At 32.9% G+C, this 20,212-nt stretch overlaps 1 protein-coding gene across 1 annotated transcript in view; it reads left to right on the top strand.

The window, feature by feature from the left end:
• LOC106071215 (proteasome activator complex subunit 4-like) overlaps positions 1–20,212 on the top strand; it is a 43,842-nt gene that overhangs the window by 21,755 nt on the left and 1,875 nt on the right. Inside the window, exons 24-45 of the mRNA XM_013231261.2 lie at positions 1,017–1,072; positions 1,297–1,395; positions 1,741–1,803; positions 2,590–2,685; positions 4,425–4,550; positions 5,424–5,618; positions 5,700–5,839; positions 8,332–8,385; positions 8,488–8,617; positions 9,411–9,652; positions 10,237–10,432; positions 12,482–12,646; positions 13,511–13,615; positions 14,327–14,418; positions 14,830–14,961; positions 15,160–15,299; positions 16,485–16,556; positions 17,142–17,218; positions 17,680–17,808; positions 17,979–18,131; positions 19,210–19,284; positions 19,957–20,160. Of these exons, the coding sequence (XP_013086715.2) occupies positions 1,017–1,072; positions 1,297–1,395; positions 1,741–1,803; positions 2,590–2,685; positions 4,425–4,550; positions 5,424–5,618; positions 5,700–5,839; positions 8,332–8,385; positions 8,488–8,617; positions 9,411–9,652; positions 10,237–10,432; positions 12,482–12,646; positions 13,511–13,615; positions 14,327–14,418; positions 14,830–14,961; positions 15,160–15,299; positions 16,485–16,556; positions 17,142–17,218; positions 17,680–17,808; positions 17,979–18,131; positions 19,210–19,284; positions 19,957–20,160 (2,741 nt within the window). The remainder of the gene's footprint in view (positions 1–1,016; positions 1,073–1,296; positions 1,396–1,740; positions 1,804–2,589; positions 2,686–4,424; positions 4,551–5,423; positions 5,619–5,699; positions 5,840–8,331; positions 8,386–8,487; positions 8,618–9,410; positions 9,653–10,236; positions 10,433–12,481; positions 12,647–13,510; positions 13,616–14,326; positions 14,419–14,829; positions 14,962–15,159; positions 15,300–16,484; positions 16,557–17,141; positions 17,219–17,679; positions 17,809–17,978; positions 18,132–19,209; positions 19,285–19,956; positions 20,161–20,212) is intronic.

Raw genomic sequence — 20,212 nt, 5'->3', positions numbered from 1 at the left:
ATTTCATCTTATATATTTTTGTTATAATTTGTTATGTATTTATGTGTTTAAGCATATAAATGCTATACATTTCTGCACATATAACAATAAGGCTTTTCTTTGGTTCTGAAGATTGAAGAAGAGTGCAGTCTTTTATTTGGCTATTCAGATTCTACTTTGACTTTCATATTTTGTTACATCCTATGCAGACAATGTTAGGGTTCAGTTAAACTTCCATTTTTTTGCCATCTTCGCCTATCTTTGATGATAGCTCTTTTGGTTTCTAATGTGTGTCCTATGATCTTTGTAAGTGTCTCATTGGGAAACAATTTGCTTCCAGATGTTTGTGGAAGAGAGAGACACCTCTGTTACACCCTCCTTCAATAGGCAAAAACGATTGCTTTTGGCTTAAGGTCATCCCCCATACGTTATAGATGCCCTAACTAGCTCAGCTGATAAGTAGTGCCTCGTCATTGTCCTAATGAGCATTCACTAGTAACATGGTGAATTTACTCCCTTAATCCATCGCAACTGTAGTCTCTTCCTTTGGTCCAAAGACAGGGATATTATGAAACAATGTAATGAAGTGTAAGTTAACTTTTTCTTGAGCTTCAATGCTATTCAAGGCATCAACTGGCTGACTTTTGCTGAAAGACAATCATTTCAAGTGTTTTTTATTGACTGTTTTTTTTATGGTATCTCCTATTATTGTGGGGTTCTGGTTCTCTGCAGGCTTTGTTCTATTTTACTTTTCTGTCTTTTCATATCACAGAAAGTTAGGTTTTTACTCTCTTCTTGGTTAATGGTAATAGCTTCAGTCTAGCACTGGTAAGACCCTAGTGATGAAGTTATAATATTCTTGACATCCTTTTTCTATTGTTTTGTGTGTCTCAAAAGTGAAGATTTTATTATTTATTCATTGGCTGTATCAACTCTTTTTTTATCAAACAATTGTTTGTTGTCTTAATATTGTTGTTTTTTTCTTACCTTATTTTTCATTATTAATATATTACCTTTTTATTTCCTGGTCAACACAGAGTACATAAATGTGTCTAGAGAGGATGATACCAAGAGTTTGTTTCATATAATTAAAGTAAGTTTTTAAGTAACTTTTTAATTTCACTTTGGATAATCTAGTTATCATATAAACATTGATTGAAGGCAGTCACTTGAACTTTCTCTCGACTTTCTTATGGATTTAAAAACAAAAAAGTTTAAAAAAGATATGTAAAGAATGTATATCCACTAATACAGTAAATGCTTGAAACATTATGTACATTTATAGTCTAACCTTGTTCTTTATGTATGTACCTATAGATCTATGAAATAATAATGCAACATTATGGAACACTCAAGTCAGAATTTGAAAGCCGATGGAAAAGTTTTCACATTGTGAAAGTTGCTTTAGAAAACCAGGTATTTACTGATTTAAAACAATTACTTTTATGTCTTGTGTTCAGTACTAGACATCTAGTCACAAGCCTTTGCTTTGTGTAACCCATAGACCCAGTAGAAGTTTTTGGTATATATTTAAATTATTTATGATTTTTCAACAAATTATTCCCTTGTACATACCTGCCTAAGAATCAGACAATATAATTACTTTCACTGGTCTCTTTAATTTTTTTACTTTATGTATGTTTTTATTCAATTGTTTTAATCTATGGATAGTAATGTAATGTAGATCTTCATTATCTTGTCATTGAAATAATTTTCTTCTCTGCATCAATTTCACTAATTGATATTTGTTCACCCGTTTAGTTGTTGACTAAGAAAAGACACCTGCGAGCACTTCTGATTGACAGGATACAACTGCAACATGAGGTTTGTACTCTACTAGTGTGTGATAGTGTTTGTGACTGAAAACTTTCTTGCTGGTATATACAATACTTCAATCGCTTGAAATAACCTTTTAGATTTTTCTGTAATGGGATTTAGATAAAAATATCATGGAAATGTAAATTACAAAAAACAACAGCAGCAATACATAACATTTTGAAATACACCCTGTACATGCATATAAAACCTTTTGTTTTTTCAAGTGCCATTTGAGCAAGGAATGGATAACTTAAATCAGCCAGGAAAAAATATGACTTGGTTAAGAGTATATCCAATTAAAAGGACTCACTGAATTAACATATAGATTAGCATTGACATAATAATCCTTTTGTTTGTTTTTTATTTAAAAAAAAATTCCAGTTGTTAGAAGATGGCTATAAATGGAAATAAATGGTTTTAATTGTGTGTCACTATCAGATTAAGTTTTGCTTATTATTTAACTTACTTTAAGCTTATTATTTAGCTTATATTCTACACCTTTTGATAACCCTCTGACTGATGCTTCCTTTGTTTTAATTTAATGCAGATTTTTTTTTTTACACGTTTAATTCAGCAGCAAAAAAAAAAAAAATCAATATAATATTCTTGAACTTCTGTAATAAGAAAAAGATGTTAAGGTTAATGTCTCTTTTTATTCATTTATTTTGGTTAGAGTAAAAAATAATATTGGAAATAATATTTACTAAAAAGTTATAAAGTTTCCACATCTTATATTTTCTATCTTGTTTAAAATGACCAATGTGATCAGTGTATCTCTTTTACTGCTGCTAGCTACGGACGTTAAACTGCTGTGATAAAGAGTTAACTGCAAGACATCTGGATATTTTAAATGATTTACTGGACCTGTCAGTCAACAGATACAGGGAGGTAAGGAGCTGTTGCCTTGACACAAAAATTGCACTAACTCATTCTCATATACCAACATAAGTCATTGAATTGTTAAACTAACATTAACTACCCAGACCAGCACTACTGCTGACAAATCTGTTCTATTTGGTCTCAGGAAATCCACAGCTTATAAGCCATTCCAATGGTGTCAGGCGCATAAAAAACTGATACAATAACAAACTGACACCTTGCAGTGTTTTTATGTACATAGCATTTTACATGAAATGAAATATAAAAAAAATACAAGAAATAAAATATAAAGTATTTATAGCATAGTAGTAACTAAAATGTCATATACTTCAGCTTGATCACTTCACATTGACATTCTTCAAGACTTGGTGATGTACAAAGTCAATAAATCTATAGGTAGTAAGGTACCACTACATCAACAGTTTCCCACTCTTGAAAAGTTACTAGTTGTAGATTCTTTCTCATCCAGCCACACCCTCATGCATCTCATTTCATTGGTACAAATACAGTAGTTCTCAAGTTACACAGGCGCTGGCTGTAAAGATTATAAACAGTACACAAACTATATAGTCATTTTCTACTTAATTAGCTATAGCTTATAAAATATCATGGACAAGATCTTCTTAAAGCAAATGACAGTTAACTTGCACACTAAAAGTAGATAGAAAACCAATTAACAAAGGTTAGAAACATCTAAGATCATAAATAAGACCAACAAACAACATCAGCCACCCATTGCAGTACAGTGCTGCTTGACCTACACATTCAACTACACTCTGGTCATTATCAATAATTAAAACATTGAAGGGTCGTCCATACAGTAAGTCACATTCAATAAAATTACACAATATCTATGTATGAATATACTGACAAATAGGGTGTTCATATGTCTGAATATGATAAGAAAACTTTGAGCAATTTGTTATTGCATACCATAGTTCATAGTGATTAATAAAAGTATGCAGAGATGATTATTTTATAAAATGTTACTATTTGTTAACTTTTTGTGTGGGATAAGTAAAATAATACATAATAGATAAATACAATGTATTTTGATGGCATAATTTTTAAAAAATGGTTACCCTGTGCCATGAATTTTGAATTATATAATTGTTTTGTTATCTTAAGGGACTAAGGCGTAAATTGTATACCTATTTTTGTCTTATTATTCCAGTCACTTACTTTTTCATTGTGATTGTCCCAGAGTTGAGTCAAAGTCTCTTGGAACTCTAGGCACCAGAAAGCTTCAGCCTGTCTGAACAAACTGTTGGGTCTGGAATAGATCCAAGCTTATGTACAGTTTTACATCCCTATTACTGATGGCTTGTATCCCAAGAAGCTCGGATTAGAAGGCTGAGCACACCAGGGAAACTCCCCATATTCCTTCTATGTACCACATGAGCCGTGCAGGTGTTTGCAATAAAAATGGCCTTTTGAGGAATGCTGTGTTGATAGTGACATGTTCTTCCATCCCCGCCAGTGCAATGGATTGGGCCCTTAGGCACCCAACAGCAGTTCTTTTTTGCTTCCCTGTTATTCTAATTATTTCTAATGACCATTTCCACCAGACCACCTCGCTGAGGCTGAGTAGCATTGGTGGGGTAACTTACTGTTTAAAAAACTAAGATTGCTAGGGAAATGAACTATTGATGAGATACGTGAATTCATGCTTGTTTACATATTGTTGCAGAGTCTAGTTTATAGTTTCTGTTTGGTATTTCTCCTCTGACTCTATGTTTGTCTTGTAGGTGAGGAAGAAAGCTCAAGCTTGTCTGCATCAGGCCTTCAGATCTTTCACACACTCTTACATCACTTCTGTTCCAGCATTAGCCAAGAATTTAATGAACAAAGAGATAGAGTCACACATTTTCAAGGTATTTGTAAAGACTAGATAGTTTGCATTTCATCTGGTTGGGTTCTCTCTCATGTTAAACTTTTTTACAACTCACTCTGTCTGTAGGGTAAAAAGTTTGTACACATTTCTCCCACACCCAATCTCAGATTAAACTGAAATTTCAAACAATTATTTCTTTTACCAGATAACACAAGAATCAATTTAAAAAAAAAAAATTAACTAATTAGTTAATTAACTATTAATAATTAATTTTTTTTTGTTTGGTGTCTTGAACAAGGGAAAGAAATTGTGCTTGATAGATGTGGTGGTCGTATAAGTTGAATTACTGTCTTTGAGGAATCTTGAGCCCTGATTAACCATTTTTTTAATGCATTTAAAAAATGATCATGTAAACATTCACCAAGATACTCCCTTCTTCCCTCCCCCTTTCCCAACTGGTCCCGAAAACTAAAAGCTAACCAAAAACAATTGGTAAAAATATTTTACAGATTTATATGTCTAGGTCAATCACACATCACTGATCCAAAGTAACTGATATAATTTACTTAAGCTTTGCTTTTTAAAAAAAAAAAATTATGTTTTTCTTGATTTTAAGTGAAGAGAGGTATCATTTTCAATAGAACTACAAAACCTAGAAAAACAGAACAAAAATTAAATGAGATTTATAGGAAGAGAAACAAATTATTGTATTATGTCAAAACTGAATGGGTTTGTTTTATTTCTGCTCTTGTGTTTTGGTGTGAGATTCAAACAAATACAATAATTTCACAATATATTATCATTTTAAATGTAGAATCCATTTTACTACTGATTCTTTAATAAGTCGTTGGTTAACTTAACATATGAGCAGTACACTTCCAACTGTAACAAATTTTTTGCTTTGTTTTTCCAGGGCAGTCTATATACAATTCAGGGAGGAGGGAACAAGGCCTGCATGGCCAGTAAGAGAGACTGGTCAACATTGGCCATTTTATGGCCAGCTTTGGTCCAAGCTGACCAGTTTGAGAAACCCAGCATCTTGAAAGTGATAGAAGATATATTAAACAAAGTTTTTAAAAGCATGGAGACGTTTGCCATTACGATAACAGTAAGTATTATGTATATATTTTGTTATAGTAAAATCTTTTAAGAACTTGTGTGACTTTGTAATCTATTTATTTCTTATCAGACATCCGATGATGTGATCAACTCAGCCACCAAGCTATTGACTGAAGGATCAGTTCCACTTCCTGTTTTAAAATCTGCCACACCTGAGGAGCTACAATCTGGTGTGGAGTTTGAAAAGTACTACAATGAGTTAGCTCAACAGTAAGCCTTGATTTTTGTTTTTAAAACGGTAAAAACAAATACCTGTATTTCACCCTGACACTGTGTTATGTTCGTAGTCTTTGAAGGAGACATTACCATCAAATTGTAACATTATTTCTATTACCTGATCATCTTAGACACACACAAAAAAACAACGATATATTTAAAATCCATAACCTTTTGACTTGTGTTCCTCTTTTGTGTACATACCTACTAACTTTGTTTGATTCTTTGTCTTAGCTATTTGATTCTTTACATCCAAGCTGTTTGATTCTTTATGTATTGGCTATTTGATTCTTTGTGTCTTAGCTATTTGATACTGTTATGACTTTGCCATGCGCACCGCCATCCAAGATAGTGCAGAAAGAAGGTGCGCACTATCAGTGACCAGACTGGTCGGATGTTGACATAAGAGACGAACGATTTCCGCCCCAGTATAGAGCCAATATGGAGTTGCTGTGCTCAAGGCAGATGCCCTTTGTGTTTGTCATGTCTCTATGTAAATAAACGTCTATATCTCTCGTTGAGTTGCCTCCCTTCAGTTATTACAATACTTTACGTCTTAGCTGTTTGATTCTTTACATCCAAGCTGATTCTTTATGTATTGGCTATTTGATTCTTTATGTTTTAGCTATTTGATACTTTACATCTTAGCTGTTTGATTCTTTGTATGTTTTAGCTATTTGATACTTTACATCTTAGCTGTTTGATTCTTTACATCCAAGCTGTTTGATTCTTTATGTATTGGCTATTTGATTCTTTATGTTTTAGCTGTTTGATTCTTTATGTTTTAGCTATTTGATACTTTACGTCTTAGCTGTTTGATTCTTTACATCCAAGCTGTTTGATTCTTTATGTATTGGCTATTTGATTCTTTATGTCTTAGCTGTTTGATTCTTTACGTCTTAGCTGTTTGATTCTTTACGTCTTAGCTAACTATTTGATTCTTTATGTCTTAGCTGTTTGATTCTTTATGTCTTAGCTGTTTGATTCTTTATGTCTTAACTGTTTGATTCTTTATGTCTTAGCTGTTTGATTCTTTATGTTTTAGCTATTTGATTCTTTATGTCTTTGCTGTTTGATTCTTTATGTTTTAGCTATTTGATACTTTACGTCTTAGCTGTTTGATTCTTTATGTTTTAGCTGTTTGATTCTTTATGTTTTAGCTATTTGATACTTTACGTCTTAGCTGTTTGATTCTTTATGTCTTAACTAGCTAACTGTTTAATTCTTTATGTCTTAACTAGCTAACTGTTTGATTCTTTATGTCTTAACTAGCTAACTGTTTGATTCTTTATGTCTTAGCTATTTGATTCTTTATGTCTTAGCTATTTGATTCTTTATGTCTTAGCTGTTTGATTCTTTATGTCTTAGCTATTTGATTCTTTATGTCTTAGCTATTTGATTCTTTATGTCATAGCTGTTTGATTCTTTACGCCTTAGCTGTTTGATTCTTTACGTCTTAGCTAACTATTTGATTCTTTACGTCTTAGCACTTAGCTGTTTGATTCTTTACGTCTTAGCACTTAGCTGTTTGATTCTTTACGTCTTAGCACTTAGCTGTTTGATTCTTTACATCTTAGCTGTTTGATTCTTTACGTCTTAGCTAACTATTTGATTCTTTATGTCTTAGCTGTTTGATTCTTTATGTCTTAGCTGTTTGATTCTTTATGTCTTAGCTGTTTGATTCTTTATGTCTTAGCTGTTTGATTCTTTATGTTTTAGCTATTTGATACTTTACGTCTTAGCTGTTTGATTCTTTATGTTTTAGCTATTTGATACTTTACGTCTTAGCTGTTTGATTCTTTATGTTTTAGCTGTTTGATTCTTTATGTTTTAGCTATTTGATACTTTACGTCTTAGCTGTTTGATTCTTTATGTCTTAACTAGCTAACTGTTTAATTCTTTATGTCTTAACTAGCTAACTGTTTGATTCTTTATGTCTTAACTAGCTAACTGTTTGATTCTTTATGTCTTAGCTATTTGATTCTTTATGTCTTAGCTATTTGATTCTTTATGTCATAGCTGTTTGATTCTTTACGCCTTAGCTGTTTGATTCTTTACGTCTTAGTTAACTATTTGATTCTTTACGTCTTAGCACTTAGCTGTTTGATTCTTTACGTCTTAGCTTAAGTGTTTGATTCTTTATGTCTTAGCTGTTTGATTCTTTGTCTTAGCTAACTTTGTTTAGTTCTCTATGCCTTAGCTAACAATTTGATTTTAAATGTCTTTGTTTAGGTCTTTATGTCTTAGCTAACTTTGTTTAGTTCTTTATGTCTTAACTTACTGCTTGATTCTGTTTGATTCTTTATGTCTTAGCTAACTTTGTTTAATTCTTCATGTCTTTGCTAACTGTTTGATTCTTTATGTCATAGCTAACTTTGTTTAGTCCTTTATGTCTTAGCTAACCGTTTGATTCTTTATGTCTTAGCTAGCTTTGTTTGAGTCTTTATTCTACAATAAGAGTCACAAATGTTTTTTTTTGTTCTCAGAAACTTTAGTAAACTTGCAGAAGATCTCCTGGATCTAATAGAAAATGGCAAACTGTAAGTTGTTTTCTTTAGAAGTAATGAAACTTTTATTTCACTTCAATGACAATAAAAGAATGACTTAGTTATTCCATTAGTTTTGGTTTTTCTATTTTTAAGAACTTGGAAATTTACTCAAATTGGCTTTGAATTCTTGAGCTTATTGCTTCATGAAGACATGTTACCATCTACAAGAATTGTGTCCCTGTATGCTAAGAACTGTGTTAATGACCTTCTGAACATTCGGAAGGTGAGATTATTTCATGTTTAATTTTTCTCTCATTTAATTTTTAGTTACTGCAAAATAAAATATGTAAATCCTATATTTTCTCATAAAAAAAAACATTTTTTTGTATATCTACTACTCAATACAAACACACAGAGATTTTCAAATCTTCTTTGTTTGTGATCAAAGTGTTTTAGTAAATGAATCTCACTTCCCCATTGGTTTTTTTTAAGACCCAATCCCTATGGCACATCTTGTACATTTATGTTTTTTTGTTGTTTTTTTTTAAACATTTTATTTCTGTCTTAATGTGTCCCTCCTGTTCTTATTGTTCCTAATCTTCTCTTTCAGCTGTCTTGTGGTGCACTGATCACCATCATGTGTCCCTCCAGTTCTTATTGTTCTTAATCTTCTCTTTCAGCTGTCTTGTGATACATTGATCACCATCATGTGTCCCTCCTGTTCTTATTGTTCTTAATCTTCTCTTTCAGCTGGCTTGTGATGCACTGATCACCATCATGTGTCCCTCTTGTTCTTATTGTTCCTAATCTTCTCTTTCAGCTGTCTTGTGATACATTGATCACCATCATGTGTCCCTCTTGTTCTTCTAATCTTCTCTTTCAGCTGTCTTGTGGTGCACTGATCACCATCATGTGTCCCTCTTGTTCTTACTGTTTCTAATCTTTCAGCTGTCTTGTGGTGCACTGATCACCATCATGTGTCCTTCTTGTTCTTCTAATCTTCTCTTTCAGCTGTCTTGTGATGCATTAATCACCATCATGTGTCTCTCATGTTCTTACTGTTTCTAATCTTTCAGCTGTCTTGTGGTGCATTGATCACCATCATGGAGCTTCAGAAGAAGAAGACTAAGAAGATATTTGTTGATATTGAAAAAGCCGCAGGTGTTGGTCCAATAGTTAACAGCAAACTACTTCCTGGAGACAGACCTGACAATGCTTGGCTACAATTCGACCCAAAGAAGTTTATAACCAATGAGGAAGACTGGAACAAGACTGTATTTATAGAGAAAACACATTGGGGATACTATACCTGGCCCAAGTACAACTCTTTATAATCAATAAACACAACACAAACACTTATTGAATGAATTTCTAATTATTTAATCTTTTTAAAATTCATTCAATTATCTTTTTTTTATTAATCATTGACATTGCTGCAGTTAAAGTTGCAGTGTAATTATTATGACAGAGGCAGAGTTCTAATTACAAAGTTTTGTACGCTTACAAAATGTTTATCACTTAGTGTTTTGTTGTTTTTGTAACAATTATCATATTTTTAAAAAAATGAAGTATCAATGGTAAAGATTTACTTTTTCAAAATTCCCAAGTCTTGTATTGAAAATAGCATTGCAATAATGTGCATGGCTTTTAAAAATCCTTATGAAAATTTAAAATCAACATTGAAGTATTTTCTTTTCTCAGCATGTCTTGCAAATGTTTATTTCTTATCAAAATGAGCTCAAACATTTTAGTTGCATGTGTTACTTAAGAAAAATAATAGAAAAACATTAATGTCAATGAATCCAGTTGATTTTCTTCCTACTGACTTAGTATTCCATTGTAACAAAGGATCTGAGTTTCTCTGAGAAAACTATAAATGAATGATTTTAATTACATTTACAGAGAACTGAAGACTTATGCTCCTTATCATGAACAGCCAAAGTATTGTAGAGAAAGGCATGAGATCCCAGCGGCTGAACAACCAATTTATGATTGCTTCATGAATGAGGAATATGTGGAGAAACTGTTCAACTTTCTTGCACTGGAGGAAGAGAAGTCTACTGATCACTTCCGTACATCTGTCTTGAGGTTTTTTAAGGTCAGTGTATAAAGTTGTGTTGTTATTGGTTACAACAAAAATGTAACTTTGAGAGCTTCGTACTGCAGGTTCATTTCTGTCAAACAAGTTGCTAGTCATTTTTTAGTTTCTTTTTGTCTTGTACTTCAAACCTCCATGTGCAACTAACCAGCAGTACCTGGCAAACAAGGAAACAGTTGGCTTTGAAAATTAATAGCCATAAAATTAGTTAACTGTTTTTTTTTTGTTGTTTTTTTAAACCTTCATCCATGGTGGTCAAGTAGTAGGCACCTGCTTCTGATCCAAGAGGGATTGAGTTGAAATTGTGGTGAAGACTGGAATTTTGAATTTGAGGATTTTTAGGATGTCCCTGGATCCACCCAACTCTAATAGGAACCTTACAAAAATTGATGGTATGACAGCCTTGTTCTTCTTCTTCTTCATCGTTCTCATTGTTATGTTGGAGTGTTCATATGACTAGACCAATACATGAGATGAACTGCGCAGTGGTTTCCAAATCAGGGAGCTCTCCATATAGTTTTCTTTCTATTGGGGTGATTTGGGGCCAATGTCTTATACGGGCCTCTTGGTAGAGAGAGCAGTTTTGGAGGACGTGGTCGGCATTTTCTGGTGATACTCCACATGGACAGATTTCACTGGTTCCAATTTTGAGCTTCCGGAACATAGGTTGTCGCATTCTGTTGTGTCCGGTCCTGAGTCGAAAGATTAGACGTTGGTCTTGTCGGGATAGCTTATAGTAAGCATCATCTTTCTTGTGATTTGGATGGGAGCTCGTCCATTTCTCATTTATTTTATCTACAATTAATTTCTTCATTTCTTCTGGATAGAGAGCAGAGTTTACTTGTGAGTTTGTTCTCCCACTCTTGGCGAGTGTGTCAGCCTTCTCATTTCCTGCTAGTTGTATGTGAGCTGGTATCCATTGAATGACAGTTTTTTTGCTGTTGTGGTTGAGCTTTGTGAGTGCTGTTCTGAGGTTTTTATTTAAGGGGAATCAGAGTTTTGCAGGCTTTGGAGGGTTGTTTTTGCGTCTGTTAGAAAGACAATCTGACTGTGAGGGGAACTTGGATGATTTGCTAGCATGGTAGCAGCTAGTGCTAGTGCTTCCCTTTCTGCTCTGTGACTGTCAGAGAGCTCTCCAGTTGCAAAGGATTTTTCTAGTTTTCCTCCATCTGGCCATTCGATAAGTATTCCAGCTCCTCCATTTGTGGTGGCTTTATGGGATGAGCCATCCGTGTAAACTCTGATCCACTGATTGCTAGGGTAATTGGTATGTAGAAAACAGTTCACTATTTCCTTGAGCTCTGTTGGTCTGTAATCAGATTTTCTTTTTATGTTTTCAATATGGTCCCTTATAGTAGGAAGAGGGCTTTCGTCCCAGGGTGGAGATTCATTATAGTGTATCGAGGATTCCAGAGTAATTTTTTCAAGTTGGTGTTTCTTTTTTAGGTTTAGAGATTCCTGTATGACAGCCTTGTAAATTTGAGGATTTTTAGGATGTCCCTGGATCCACCCAACTCTAACAGGAACCTTACAAAAATTGATGATATGACAGCCTTGTAAATTTGAGGATTATTAGGATGTCCCTGGATCCACCCAACTCTAATAGGAACCTTACAAAAATTGATGATATGACAGCCTTGTAAATTTGAGGATTTTTGGGATGTCCCTGGATCCATCCAACTCTAACAGGAACCTTACAAAAATTGATGATATGACAGCCTTGTAAATTTGAGGATCTTTGGGATGTCCCTGGATCCATCCAACTTTAACAGGAACCTTACAAAAATTGATCATGTGTCAGCCTTGTAAATTTTCAGTCATGAAAACAGATGAGCTTCAGATCATCTGTTCTATGGACTGAAAGGAGATTGATTTTACTTATACATCACTTGGATTGGTCTGGATAAAGTCAGTACAGTATTAAACAGACTTGATCTAACACAGTTAACAATCTCAACAATTTCATTACAAATGTAGCCTACTGTATATTTACTGATGCAACCTTTGACCTAGTTATAACAATAAGTATAAATTGGTCTGTATTGACAGATGTTGTTCCACAATTTTGAAGATACTTTCTTGCCCAAGTTTCAAGTCCACATAGAGAGGTTGATAAAAGACACTAGTCATGATAAGCATGCCAGTAGTCAGCGATGTGCCATGGAAGTCTTAGCTGGCATCATCACAGGCTCAAAACTCTGGCCATACCCAAAGGTAAGAAAAGTTTGTTTTTTCAGAACACTCAATTTAAAAGAGCCAAAAAAAAAAAGAAAAGCTTTGTGTTGTTTTTGTTGTGTTTGACTATTTAGGAATGTATGTTCTCCTTTTCTTTGTTTCCGTAAACCTTCACACAACAATGAGAAATGATGAAAATCAACAAGCCAATTGTTGTAATCTTGACTTTTATCATATAATACAGTAACAATGTTCAGATAGGAGCAGTTTTAAGTTTACTTGAGATTAAGTGCATGAGGTGGGTAGAAGTTTACTTGAGATTAAGTGCATGAGGTGGGTAGAAGTTTACTTGAGATTAAGTGCATGAGGTGGGTAGAAGTTTACTTGAGATTAAGTGCATGAGGTGGGTAGAAGTTTACTTGAGATTAAGTGCATGAGGTGGGTAGAAGTTTACTTGAGATTAAGTGCATGAGGTGGGTAGAAGTTTACTTGAGATTAAGTGCATGAGGTGGGTAGAAGTTTACTTGAGATTAAGTGCATGAGGTGGGTAGAAGTTTACTTGAGATTAAGTACATGAGGTGGGTAGAAGACATAAGGAGGGAGGGATGGGGGGAAATAGATTTTGCTAGCAGCTAAAGTAGAAAAAAGGGAAAGAAATAGCTTAAATTTCAATTAATTATGGATTGGACTGGAAGTATTTTGTTTAGACCACAAGCAGTGTGTTCTGAGCATTAACAATATTATAGATCTGTATCATAATTATCTGAATTTTTTAATTTTTTTTGTAAAGATATATTATCTGAAGTCTTATGGTGTTATTTTTTTACCATTACAAGGATGTGCATGTTGCTGAAATCTAGTTGGATTAGAGAAATTAATGAATGTTTGTATTTCTTTCATCAGGTTGAGAAATTGTGGCTGTGGATTACACCATTGCTGGAACACACACTTAACAACATAACAGTGGAGACAATATCAGACTGGGGAAACTTCTTTCTCAACATATGTGTAAGTGACATTTTTTTCATTTTTTTGTTGAATTGCTTCCCTTTAACATAAGTTCTTATGGGGTAGGGGTAACTGTTTTATTTTGATGATATATTATAATATTATATTATATTAAACAAAAGCTGAATCATTGATTTTATTTGGTCATAGTTTCAATTTTTCAATGCAATTTATAAAATAAGACGTCTTTTAAATATATTTATAAACAAGCCCTTGACAACTTTAGTTTCACTGTATTAGTTTATCTTATAATTTATTAGAATTAAAAAAAAAGAACATGTTTAATATTAATAATTATAATAATCTTTATTGTCCATATGGAAATTTGTCTTACAATTTGTGCATTACACCAAACAAAAAACATTATAACTATAAGAAACCAAAGTGTACATTCACACCAGACTCACTCATAATTTACATGTGACAATGTTTATATCAGATTGTTCTTATTTAATGATTTGATTTTTAATTCATTTGTAAAATTGAACCAATTTGGGCATATTTCTGTGTTCTAAGCTACTAGAGCTGTGCTATAAATCTTTTTGCAGTTACATCTTGCCTCTTATTTTTTCAAAAAGTTTACAAGATCTACTAAGAATCTCCACTTTCTAAAGAGTGTTCTCCTTTCTTGTTGTTGTGATGTTTAAATACTCTATTTCTTGGTTTATTTTAATGAGGGTTTTAAACATTTTTATTTATCATCTCCTGCAGGAAAACCGAGCTCCTCAAAGACTTCAATGGCTGTATAGATTATTAATAAAGAATCCACTGAGTGGAGAAGGAGGAGCTTTTGGTGATGCTTCGTAAGTCTGTTGTCTCACTTTCTGTTGTCAACCTCAATTTCTAGAACTTTCCTTTTTTATTTTGCTGTTTTTCTTCTAGCTGTTGTTACATTTTGTATTTATCACCAACGTGCCATTAAACACATTTTATTTCACAGAAATATTATCAAATTTAAAAATGCATTTAAGCAAATACACAATAATAAATATTCATTAATATATATGAACTAATCCTCTAATTTTTTTATATTGAATTTAGAATTCTGTCAGTTTTATTGGCAGAATTTTAATAGCAAACTTTTCAAAAACACAACAGTGGAAGGAGAGCTGCTTTTGATAAAATATAAATATATAATATTTGGTGACCTTTGTACAATTGTAGCTGTAGTTCTCTCATCATTAATGCTTCACTTAATTGATTTGTCACTCCAGGCGATTGTACATGCTTCAGCAAGCAATACTTCAACAAGAATGGAGAATTCCAGCCTACCTCCATGACATAGTCAATTACTTACGTCCACACTTGGCCCACACCTACAAAAATGTCAGGGATAGAATAGCAACGTATGTTTTTTAATCATGAGTTTGTAACACTCTAAGTATGAACTTAATAATAGACTAAAAGTCAACATTTGAAGTAATTATTTCTTCATTCATTTCCTTTCTACTTATAGTTCAGCAGTAACTTGGGGATAATTCTATTTTGTTGTTATTTTCATTAAACTGTGGCTTGTTCTAATTATTTGTTTCTTTGAACCACAGATTGCTGAGCTCTTGTCTACACAATGATTACCAAGCTGACAGTAACAGTAAAACTCTCTCCCCCAGACGTGCTGACTTCATTTTGTCTGTTTTGCCTGAACTAGAACAATTTAAAGATTATGTTGCTTCATATAATGGAGGTAAGGAAGTTTTGTTAACTTTAGGCTAATTGCTATTGCAGTCCTCAAAGATTATGTAAACCAGCCCAATAGGTGTTTAAGGAGTGTTGAAGATCTTTTAACCAGTTCTGTTGTCCTCAATCGTTTATGCAGTTTTTAACCCAATAGTGCTACATGTAGTAGGATTTAATAAGACGTTTGAAGCAGATTTTTAAACTTTCATATAAGAAGAACTCATCATATCTTGTTCAGAAAAAGAACATATGGTGGTGACTCTTTTTTTTTTAGTGAAAACTGGATGTTCATAGAAATTTTCTTTTGTGTGAACATTTTTTAAAGGAAACTGTTGATACCTATAAAGCCCATCTAGAAAACAGTATTTTGTAAGCTTTTTTAATTCTAATTTTAATTCTAAATGTAGGCTGTATATTTTTTTGAGACTCGACATATCTCAGTTTTCTGGCTCAAATGAGTACTTAAAAACTCTATATGGCTTCAACAAAATAGAGCAGTGAGATTCATAACAAACAAAAATTCTTATTTGATTAGAGTAACACCATAGTAAAATTATTAAATTTACAGTCACTACAGCATAGAAGATTAAAGTAGCAATTAGACATAAAATGAACCATATTCTTCAAATACATAAACAAAACCTAATAAAATACCTACAAATACACAAAGATAAGGGCACATTCCTTGTTCCATATGCTAGGACAAATTTGTACAAATGCTCCTTCATCCCTAGTGCTATTAAAGCATGAAATGGGTTGCCTGAGCTAGCCAGGAAAACCAATGATTTGGCAGAGTTTAAGTCATTAATTAACTAAGGTGCATGACTAGATTGACTTAGGAATACCCTTAGGGTGTAATCAGCTTCTTTTTTGAAGTAACGTCTGTATTTTATAAGGTAAGAAAATAATGGGTCTACACTGGCAGGACTACGTTAAAAATATAAAAAAATATCATATGAGAATATTTATTTCATATTCATTGCCTCTTTTTGTGATTCATTACATTGTAGGACTTTCATGTTTGTTGATTTTTCTAGGGGAATGTTATTATTGAAAGATTCTTATCTCAGATATAACTGGGAAGTAAAAGCTAGTTGTGCATTGGCATTTCTATTCACTGTTGTTATTTTGGGGGGAACACGAATAGTTTTCTTGTTTGTTATGTATCTAGCTATTGTTTGGTGTATTTCAGAAAGTGATGCTGATAGAATTGGATCTGAAGAGCCAGAAGAAAAAGTAATAGCCATAAGATTGTGTAAAACAGGTGACTGAAATCATATTTTTGAAATTGTTTTATTTGATTAGTGGAACAGCAGACAGTTTTACTTTATAGACATTTTGGACAATTTCCAATGACGAATTCTTCAATCCATTGTCTTCCTAACTAGACTGATTTATGATAATCTCAGTGTGTAAACAATCACCAATATTAAAGAATAAATTTCATGAAAATAAAGATATCTTAGAAACCCTGAGATTTTTGGGTCAGATGTTTTCATACACTTCAGTAACAAGTGGTTAACAAGGGTATAGCACAATGACAGTCCACCTTTTGTGTGGTTTCTATAAACTTTAAAGACAGGAAGGCTTAATACTTGTCTTCCTGACCCATCCCTCCAGGCTTTGGGTGTTTAGACTTTTTTTTCCCCCATGATTTGATAATGCTCTCTTTTCACACAGCTCTATGTAAACTTGTTGGGGAATGTAAATGTGGTTAATCATTGTCCTGTAAAGCTAGATGTGGTTAATCATCTTCCTGTAAAGCTGGATATCTTGTAAAGAAAATCATCATTATTAAATCTAGAATCAGCCATGTATGATTTAATTTGACTTGTTCTTGTTTCCTTAGTGGTTCAATGGGTGTCAGCAACATTCATGAGAAGTTTAAGTCCATGTCTTGATGAAGTATTTCAACTTTTACCTATTGTAAGTAGAGTACTTGGATTTCTTTTGGTTGTTCTTGTTTGAATTATTCACTAAACCGTGTTACTGCTTATAACAGCTTGTCTTTCTAAGTTGTTTTCAACAGTTTACATTTACTTCAAAAACATTTCATCTACTTATACTCAAGATATAATGTTCATTATTTTAAAGTAGGGTGAGATTGTTTTTTTTAAATGTATATTAAAAAAGCATTAAAAAATTAATTGTTTAAAATTGCTGTTATGATTAAGATTCACTTTCAAAGAAGAAATCCTACTGTGAAATAAGGCATTCTTGTAATCTACAGCCATGTCTTACAATTCCCTAATGTTTAGTTGGTTTCACTTTTATGGCTCTCTTTTGTTGCCACTATTGTACTTAAAAAAATAAAAGAATATTATTCAGTCTATGATTTGAGAACATTTTCTATGATTGTCATTACTTAAAGTGCTTTGTGTTGTTAGATTGAGAACCTTCAAAGTGAAGCCAATGATGAAGATTTAAGAGAAGACTGCAAACAGGTCATGTTGAATCTGTCAATGATTCTAGTTCCAGAGAAGTCTGTAGACATTGCCCTGGCCACAATCAAAGAGGTGAGCTATTGTCTCTTGCAATTTAAAAATCCAGTGTCAGCATGTCAGGTCACAGTTTTACTGGTATACACAGTGCTTAACCTTTGGGCTCAATTTGATAACAAGCCTCTTATTGCTTTTTTTTTTGTTTTTCAACTTCTTCTATCATTCTAAAATTTTAAATGTTTCAGGTGGCAGGTTTAAAGTCTTGGCATGCCAGAGCTAATATACTGAACTACATGCAGCCAATGGTGTTTGGTAATTTCTTCCTGCTCCAAGGAGATCACTATAAAAAGACAATTCAAGCCATGCTCTTACATTTACTTTGTGATGAACAGCTTGAGGTTTGTGGTGTCATATTCTTGTTTTAGTTGTTGGCACTTCTAATGCCTATTCACAAATATTGTATTTAAACAATTTTCTACCTACTATCAAATGTCTTTGAATCTGCAGAGAAAACGACAAGACCACAGTAAAGATTTAACTCTTCCAAAACAGCATACATAGCACTATAAAGATTTGTGCTTATCAAATGAAAAAAATATTCAGAAACTAAAAATAACAAACCAATCATGTAATTTTGCAAATATCTGCTCCAATGTGTTTTGGAATGACTTTGTAAAAATTCACAATGAAACAGTCCAAGCATGAGTCATCATAAAATCTTTATTTAATTTTTGTATAAACTAAAATCATTTTACTGTTATTAAGTCTGCACTATAAATGCCAGAAGGAATTTCTTCAGTTCAGGCCACTGGAAATAATTTGGAGGTAACCCGTAAGAAGTTGAAATGGTGGGGAAATATTTGTTTAGTTCTTCCTGTGGTGGGGTCGAAAGGTGGATGATACTGATGCTAATCAATATTTATGAAGAATGGCCTGAGTAAAACATGAAAGATTTGTCAAAGAAGACCCTTCAGTGTCACCCCTAAGTGAATTTGAGAGATATTGATATTTTTTACACTTTATTTCCTCCCACATTTATTCTCAGATCAAGTTGAAACTTTGAACAATTTTCATTGGTGTAGACATAAATCAATAAAAAAAAAAATTATTTATTTTTTCTTAAAAGTATTTTTAAATATATTTTTTTGCCACTTGAGACACAGCAATTTTAATTAGATACTTGGTGGATTGCTATTCTTCCTGGCACATCACATCAGATAATAGGTTGCAATCTTCAGTAAAAATAACTTATCTTCAGATAAATAATTGTTCTTGAGATAAATGGACTTTTCTGAAACTTTGTCTAAAATTATTAAGTCTAGTTGTTCATAATTAATAATTGACTTTTTTTTTTCAGTTTTTTTTTTCTTTTTTGAATTAATTTTTCAAAAAATCTGTGTTCTTTAAAGAATGAAAAGAAAGCATGAATACATGTTCCATTGAAATGTCGCTAAAGTTTCTTTTATTTGTTTACAGGTGAGAGAAATGGCAGCAGTCACTTTGAGTGGATTTATACACTGTAACTATTTAGAGCTGAACAAAGATATGTTGGTGAGTAGATATCAGGAGTCCAATAAGGATGATTTTTTTTTGTTTCTATGTCATTAATACTCAAGGAGTTGTGCAGCACCTTTAAAGGAAACATTAGAGAAAACTTAGAATACAAAGTTTCATGTCTCTAGCTATTTTTGAATTAGGCACAAAATGTCCACAAAATACAGAACTAAGTATTTGATCTTTTTGCTTTTATTTGGTTGATTTCTTGTTAAACTAGTGTCATTGTAACACTCTTTCCTTGAGGCTCTTGCATGGAGCTGTTTATAGCAATACTTAATTCATGTTTAACTTAATTTTGTTTATTGAATGCCTAAATTATAATATGTTCTGAGTGTTTTCAGTTTAAGTCAATTATTCCAAGGAGCAAAACTCAGTTTAACCAATGATCAACTTAGTGCTTATTGTCTGTCTGACTACCAGTATTTGGTTTGATTTCAGTTAGAGTGGGCAGAGTCACAACTCAAGCTTTTTAGAATCTAATGAGATTGGGTAATACTACTAAGTTCTTGGGTGCTTTGGCTTCATTCCATTACCTCCTGTTTCTGGGTTTAAAAAGTTGCCAAGCTCACAATTTTTGTTTTCTTATGTAAACAAAATCTATCTATCAAAAGATCCTGTCAGTCTAATACACATACTTGTTAAAACATGAACTCTGATGTTTTTCAGGAGCATTTTGAAAGACTACGAAGTACTAAAGTGAAAAAGAGCCGAACCAAAGAGCAAGTCTCCCTCCAGGGGCTGATCAAGAGACATGCGGGTGTGCTGGGGCTCAGTGCTTGTGTCCAGGCCTACCCCTATGATGTGCCCGACTTCATTCCACAAGTCCTGGTAGATCTTAGCGTCCATGTCAATGACCCACAGCCCATTGGGGTCAGTAACCTTAATACTTAACATACTTTATCATGCTTTGTTTCTAAAACAG

This window comes from Biomphalaria glabrata, chromosome 3, assembly GCF_947242115.1.
Source record: "Biomphalaria glabrata chromosome 3, xgBioGlab47.1, whole genome shotgun sequence".
Taxonomy (NCBI): Eukaryota; Metazoa; Mollusca; class Gastropoda; family Planorbidae; genus Biomphalaria; species Biomphalaria glabrata.
Note: the sequence above shows the minus strand (reverse complement) of the source record. Positions and strands in the feature narration are given on the sequence as shown.